The sequence below is a fragment of the Dioscorea cayenensis genome, unplaced genomic scaffold, assembly GCF_009730915.1.
Source record: "Dioscorea cayenensis subsp. rotundata cultivar TDr96_F1 unplaced genomic scaffold, TDr96_F1_v2_PseudoChromosome.rev07_lg8_w22 25.fasta BLBR01001125.1, whole genome shotgun sequence".
NCBI classification, from domain to species: domain Eukaryota; kingdom Viridiplantae; phylum Streptophyta; class Magnoliopsida; order Dioscoreales; family Dioscoreaceae; genus Dioscorea; species Dioscorea cayenensis.
Window position 1 is genome coordinate 1 of NW_024087516.1, and position 7814 is coordinate 7814.

At 34.5% G+C, this 7814-nt stretch overlaps 1 protein-coding gene and 1 pseudogene across 1 annotated transcript; one reads left to right on the top strand and one right to left on the bottom strand.

The window, feature by feature from the left end:
* Positions 1-2439: 2439 nt before the first annotated feature.
* On the bottom strand, positions 2440-5434 carry LOC120255661 (uncharacterized mitochondrial protein AtMg00860-like). Its single transcript, XM_039263435.1, has 2 exons — positions 5325-5434; positions 2440-2935 (listed from the first exon to the last, which is right to left on the bottom strand). The coding sequence occupies exons 1-2, from the start codon at positions 5432-5434 to the stop codon at positions 2440-2442; spliced, it is 606 nt and encodes a 201-aa protein (XP_039119369.1).
* Positions 5435-5719: 285 nt separating this feature from the next.
* LOC120255667 lies at positions 5720-6806 on the top strand (annotated as a pseudogene).
* The last annotated feature ends 1008 nt before the right edge of the window (positions 6807-7814 follow it).

A 7814-nucleotide genomic window follows, 5' to 3' on the forward strand; every position in this document is an offset into this window, starting at 1 on the left:
TTTTCTATTATATTTTTAAGTCTAAAGGGTCCTTTTTGTTTTTGTTTGAGGTTTCTAGTTTTTATTTGTCTCGAGAAAAAATGGGTCCTTCCCTAAGGTAAGAATTTACCTTACCAAACAATCTATTAAAGATATAAATAAAATAAGTCTTAAACTTGTTTATTTGTCTTTTTAGAAATGTTTATTTTTCATGGGGGGAAAGGGAAATTGGAATTGCACCTAGCCTTTCAGAAATCATCGTTACCAAACCAATCACTGAGTATTCTATAAAACTATCACAATTATATACAATATATTGTTGATAATTTACTCAGTTTTTCTCATAACACAGCTGTAGTATGTTTGCATTGTCGCAATTTACACCAAATTCTTCTCTGTCAAACCAACACAATTATATGCAATGCACACTCGACAATTTATAACGAAGCTTTTCAATAAATGAACATAGATATACACAATCCATTACATGATCTAAGGAGTGTAGATTCATTGTTGATTCATTCAATGATCAAACATAGAAGGAAATAATAGTTTATCACCTGACTAGAAAAACTCCAATATAGGATCACGGCAAACTGAGGCGTAAAAACAAACTTCAAGCTTTGTAACATGTGATAAAATGTTGAGTTATTAACCCAATGGACTACACTCGATCAATAGAAAAAGAGAACTTATAAATTATTCGATACCTTCATTGCTTCAAAGTTACAAGCATTTATAATAATAGAAACCCTAAAAACCCCTAGAATGTAAAAAGATCCCTAAGAATAAACAAAATTAAAAGAAATAAAATAAAACATAAATAAGACTAAATAAGACTAAATAAAATGCTATAAAAGTAAATATCTTGCTTCAGTCTGCATCAGTCTCCTCCACTTGGGAAAAACTCATCCTCGAGTGAATATCAGAGTACAAAGGAGCTTTTGAATCACGGAACATGGATAAATCTGTAACATTGAAGGTTTTGGAAATTCCCATACTATCAGAAAGAACAACCACATAGCATTTTCATTAATTTTCTTGAGTATGGCATACGGCCCATACTTTTTAGGTTGTAGTTTGTTGTGAGTCCCAACTGGAAACCTCTCTTTACGCAGAAACACCATAACTTGATCCCCAACTTGAAAGCTCTCATGTCTCCTATGCTTGTCACTGCTTTTCATATCTCTCGACTTTGCATCTTCCAACCTCCATTTGACTTCCTTGTGTATTTCACAACCCTGCTCGCTATATGCTTAACTTTTAGCTTAGAAATACACACTTGCGAAGTTTGATCAAGTCAAGAGGTGTATGCGGTGGTTTAGTGTACACAATTGAAAATGGAGACTGCCTATAGAGCTATGAATCGCATTGTTATAAGCAAACTCGCTATGGTAATGCCAAATCTTGAGTGCTTTAGTTTATATCGCACAAATACTACTGAATCAGATTACCAAGAATTTTATTGACAACTTCAGCCTAACCATCCGCTCTATGGTCGAGCAAAGGCTACTAAAATTTAAAGAGAGTTAAACATTCTCCACAAGGTACGCCAAAAATGCCCAAGAAATTTACTATCCCTATTAGAAGTGATTGTCTTAGGAACTCCATGCAAACGGACAACTTCTCCGAAAAATAATTTGGCCACCCCAAGCGTATCACAGTCTTTCACAATGAATAAAATGTGTGATTTTTGAAAATCTATCAACCATTACAACATCTTGAATCGACACTTCTTTGAGATGAGGCAATCTCAAAAACAAAGTCCATAGATAGGTCTTCCCAAATATTTTCGTCTACTGGAAGAGTGCATGATAACCCAAATGATTCTTAGTCTCCGTCCTTTTGTTCTCTCGCGTATAAAACATCTCACAACAAATTTGGTTACATCCTTCGAAGTTGTGTCCGATAAAAACTTTTTATTTAACCCGATGCAATTGTCTTATCACACCCTAAATATGCCTCGCCAAACCTCCTCCATGCAAATCTTTCGTGAATCTTCTCTCAGAGGGAAGTTCTAGTGCAAACACAACTGATTTTTCATGCATCAAATATCCATCATTTATATGAAAGAGATCAATAGACTCATTGTCAGGTACACCTTCTTCCACACTTCAAACAGAAAATCTTCATCATCCCTCATAGTCCCCTTTATTTGCTCAAAAGCCTGCAGCCTCATTACTTAGGGTAACTAATCAAATAGCTCGCTCACTCAACAGCATCCGCTACTTTATGTACTCCTGATTTGTGTTGTAATTTAAAAGGGAACTTTTGTAAAAACTTAATCCACATGGCATGCATATCACTACTAACTTACTTCTGGCTATTTAAATATTTATATGCTTCATGATCTGAGTATAGCACAAACTCTTTACCAATTAAATAATGTTCCCAAGTTTTAAGAGCACAGTACCACGTATCAAAATTCCTTTATCATATGTGCTCCACTACCTTCTGGTATCACTGAGCTTTTACTGAAAAATACCAGTGCCTTTTTTCTTGGGATAAAACAACACCAATTTCAACTACACTTGCATCACAATCAACTTTAAACAGCTTCTCAAAATTTGGGAGTGCAAGAATTGGAGTAGTACACAGATTCTCTTTTAAGAGTGTAAAACTGTTATCTACCTCCTTACTCCACTGAAATTTACCTTTCTTTAACCATTCTGTCATTGGGGTTGTAATTGTACTAAAGTTCTTGATGAATCTCTGATAAAAAGTTGCTAACCCATGAAAACTGCGAAGTTCTGACACATTTATTAGTGCAGGCCAGTCTCGAATCGCCTTAACTTTAACCTCATCAACCTGTATTCCATCAGTAAATATCACGTATCCCAAGAGTAACAGTTTGTTGCCCATAAAACTGCATTTCTTAAAATTAATATATAGCTTATTCTCCTGCAAGGCAGTCAATACCTCCCTCAAATGCAATATGTGGTTTTCCTCAGACTGACTATATATCAAGATATTATCAAAATATACCACCATAAATTTCCCAATGAAATGTTTCAATACCTGATTCATCAACCTCATGAATGTGCTTGGGGCATTAGACAATCCAAATGGCATTACCAGCTATTCATACAACCCCTCCTTTGTCATGAAAGTTATCTTCCATTCATTACCAGGCCTAATTCGAATATGATGGTACCCATTCTTCAAGTCAAGTTTGGAAAACCACTTTGCCCCATATAATCTATCGAGCATGTCATCCAGTCTTGGAATAGGGAATTTGTACCCTACAGTAATTTTATTTATAGCCCTTCTAGCAATACACATCCTCCAACTCCCATCTTTCTTTGGCGTCAATAATGCTGGCACAGCACAAGGGCTCATGCTTTCCTGGATATGACCATTTTGTAGCAACTCTTCTACCTTCTATTTCAAGATCTCACTCTCTTTCGGATTCATTCTATAATGAGATAAGTTTGGTAAACTGGCCCCTGGAATCAAATCTATGCGGTGTTGTATATCACGCATAGATTGTAATCCATTTGGTATCTCCCTTGGCATTAAGTCCTTAAATTCTTGAAGTAAGGAACGCACCAATTCAGGTTGTGCTTCTTCCTGAATTTCACCAGTCATTAATATTGGTTTCACAACCAAGTCATGGACTCACCTCGTCTCTTTAACCTCAGCCTCGAATTCCCTGGTGACTGTCAAGAAAGTTTTCTTCTAGGAAGACACCTAGATGTTTGTTTATGTAAAAAAATTGCATGTCCTGATTCAAATCGAATAAAAAATTTAAAAAAGAAATTATTACACACAGTCTAATCATAATCGAATTGGGACAACAAATGGTTAAGATAAATAAATTTCATTATATTTGGATATATTCAAGATAAGTGCAGAAGACATTTTTTGAGATAATTTAAAATGTTTAAATCACAAGATCAGCCGAGAGCACAGATCTCAAGGCGATCTAAAATATTTAAATCACAAGATCGACCGAGCCGCATGATCTCGAGGGCAATCTAAAATATTCAAATGATAAGATCAACCGAGAGCACAAATCTCGAGGCGATCTAAAATATTTAAATCACAAGATCAGCCGAGAGCATGGATCTCGAGGTGATCTAAAAATATTCAAATCACAAGATCAGCCCAGAGAGCATGATCTCAAGGCAAAAATGCTAAATTACAAAATTGCTTTTGAGAACATATCTCGAGCCATTAATGCAAAAATACAATATATATATATATATATACACACATATCCTTGAGGACATATCTCGAGGTAAAATGAAAATTTAAAAAGAGAAAATTTTTAAAGGAAAAAAAAATTGCCATTGAGAACATATCTCGTGGCATAAATGCAAAATTACATAATTGCCCTTGAGAGCATATCTCGAGGCATAAATGCAAAATTATAAAACTGTGTCCCTTGAGAGCACATATCTCGAGGCAATCGCAGATCTTAGGATAGCCAAACATATATCCCGAGGCAATCCTAAATTTCATAAAGCCTGAAAAAACAGATCTCGAGGCGATTTGAGAAAGTACAAATACTGAGACATCCAAATCATATCCAGAGGCAAATTGAATTTTATAATAATAATAATTAAAAAAATTATTATTAAAAATTTAATTATTTTTAAAAATTTTATTAAAACTTTAAATTTTTAAATAAAAATCTTATCCTCTTTAGGCATCCCACGTGAGGAGGACAAAAAGAAATGAAAAATGATAACAAAAAATAATTCAAATTTCAATTTGAAATTAATAAATTAAACCAAAATAACAAAAATATATATATAATATATAACAATAAAAATAATAATAATAAAATAAAATAAATTTAAAAATAAATAAAAAAATAATAATGATGATAATAATAAATAATAATAATAATAATAAAAATTTAATTAATTAGATTAATTAATTAATTAATTAAAAATATAAAAAAATTATAAAAATAATATTAAAAAAATTATTAAATTTCAAATTTTCGAATTTAAAATTAATTAAAAATAATAATAATAACAAAATAAAAAGAAAATAATAATAATAATAATATAATAATAATATATATAAATTGATTGGTCACTTAGAGAGAAGGTTGGTTGAAAAGATAAGTTTTTAATTAAAAATATATATATTAATTAATTACAGCTTTTAAAATTTTGAATTTTTTTGATTTAGTTTTTCTCTATCCCGACTTGGTTAGGATTTGACTTTGAGGAGAGATAAGATCTAAGTTTTTTCTTTAAAAAGTGGGAAGGATCGGCGAAGGAGGGTTTTTGTTTTTGGAGAAAGATTTTTTTGGAAAAAGGAGAGAAAGAAAAGATTTAGAAGACAAAGGAGGAAAGAAAGGTGCGATCTATCTCGTAAATTCACATGACATCGCGTCGTCACCACCGCCGCCGCCGCCACGCTCATCGTTGATGTCTTTGCGCGTGATCGAGAGGTCGAGATAATGCCACCAATCACGCCGGATGTTGATCGTCGTCATCCGCTAATCGTTGTTGTCTGCTTTCGCCGCCACGCTCATCGTTGATGTTGCCGCGTGATTGAGAGGGTCGAGATAAGGCCACCAATCACGCCGGGATGTCGATTGTCGCCCCTTCACCCTGCCGCCACTTGTTGTCGCTCTTGCAGCCCATTGTGTTGTCGCTACCATTCGGCTCTTAGATCGCGCTCGTCTTTGAGCTTTTGCTCTTAAGTCTCGCCTCATTGCACGCTCGCTTCGCTTTGAATTCCACTAGGAGTGGAAGGATTTTATTGAGGAAATAGAATCATGGGATGCTTTTCTTGCTACGTGAAAGATATTCATGGAGCAATGACAATGGAGCTCCTTATAAGTCGAGCCATTCAGCGAGTAATGATGGGTTTTACGTGCTTCGAGATCCTACTCCAAAAGGTGCACAAGTTGTAAAAGTTCACCCATTCTATTGCTCCTCGCTTATTTCAGTAGATGAACCAAGGAAATAATGAGACAATTTTGGGAACCATGAATTGATTGGTGAGGGTTCATATGGTAGAGTATATTATGGTGTCCTTAAAAATGGGAGAAGCAGTGACTATTAAAAAGTTAGACACCGAGGGCAAACCGGATCGGAATTATCGGCACGGTGTCTATGGTTTCGAGGTTGAAACATGACAATTTTGTTGAGTTGCTTGGATATTGTGTTGATGGAGGTCTTCGAGTCCTTGCTTATGAGTTTGCAACAATGGGCTCTCTTCATGATGTTCTTCACTGGGTCGGAAAGGTGTTAAAGGCGCAGAGCTCCGGTCCCTGTTCGTCATGGGCGCGAGCAAGTGAAGATTGTCACTGGTGCAGAAAAGGTCTTGAATGTTTGCATGAGATAGCATAACCACATGTTATTCACCGAGACATCAAGTCGAGCAATGTTCTACTATTCGATGATGATGTTGCGAAGATTGCCGATTTTTGATCTATCAAATCAAGCTCCCGATGCACAGAAGACGCCTTCATTCCACTCGAAGTTCTTGGAACATTTGGTTATCATGCTCCAGAGTATGCAATGACCGGACAGCTTAGTTCAAAGGGTGATGTCTATAGTTTGGTGTGGTTCTTCTAGAATTCTTGATTGGTCGGAAGCCTGTGGATCATACATTACCACGAGGGCAGCAAAGTCTTGTTACATAGGCAACACCAAGATTGAGCGAAGACAAGGTCAAGCAATGTGTTGATACAAGGCTAAATGGAGAGTATCCTCCAAAAGTCGTTGCTAGTCGGGTCGTTGTAGCCGCTTTGTGTGTTCAAGATGAAGTCGATTTTTAGATCGAACATGAGCATCGCAGTTAAAGCTCTTCAACCGCTCTTGCACGCATGCTCGGGCCATCCCCGGTGGAACGCATGATATCGATCTTAAAAGCATTTCTTCCATAATTGCTTTTTTTATTTTTTTATTTTATGCCAAGTTTGCGAATACCAGTAGTGTGCTCTATCGAATAGAAACGCTTAAAAAGAATTTAAGCGTATTGTATTTGGGTCCCCTTTAATTCATTATAAATAAATAAGTTCTGTCGGTGCCGTAAAAAATATAAAATAAAAAAAATAATAAAAAAAATCAAAAATAAAAATCATCAAAAAAAAATAATAAAATAAAATAAAAATAAATAATAATAAAAAAAATAATGAGAAGCATGGCAATAAAAACAATACATATAAAAAAATAAAAAATTTTGATGGAGGCATGCTATAAGACGTGGGGCACACCATGGAGGGATATACATGGGGTATTTTAAAAGAAAATTAATATATGTAAGCATGAATATAATCACAAAAGAATCATGCTATCTATTGTATTCATATACCCCTTCATGAATTCAAGAGAAGAGTCCAAATGTAGGCTCCATCATCCAAAAATAAATGAAATGATGAGAAACATGCAAATAAATAATAATAATAATAATAAAAGTAAAAAAAGAGCATGTCATGCATATGGACATAAAAAAAAAGAAGAAGGGGGCATGCATACGTGCAAGGAAAAAAAGAGAGGGCATGGAATTAAAAGAAATAATGATAATAAGAGAATGAGAAAGCATGCATGAGATGAAAAGTAAAAAAATATATAAAAGAATGGATGGGAAAACATGCATATATGCAATGAAGTAATGATGCCCCAAGTGTCATACACATGGGTATATACACCTATCATATATATATATATATATACGCAAATAAATAAAAAAAATTCTATGATAATTGTGGATTGAAATAGAACTAAATAAATAAATAAATCTAGAGATGATAGCATGCTGCTAATCTTAAAGCAACAACCAGGGTGCTTGTCTCAAGACAGTAGTTAAATTTATCTCAAGGCGACAATGAGATATATAACGCGATCTAGAGATGATAGCATGCT

Coding starts and splice junctions, on each gene's coding strand:
- LOC120255661 (XM_039263435.1), bottom strand. CDS start 5,434: ATGACGACGATCAACATCCGGCGTGATTGGTGGCATTATCTCGACCTC. Junction 2,936..5,324: donor GGCGGTGGTGACGACGCGAT/GTCATGTGAATT, acceptor CTTGATATATAG/TCAGTCTGAGGAAAACCACA.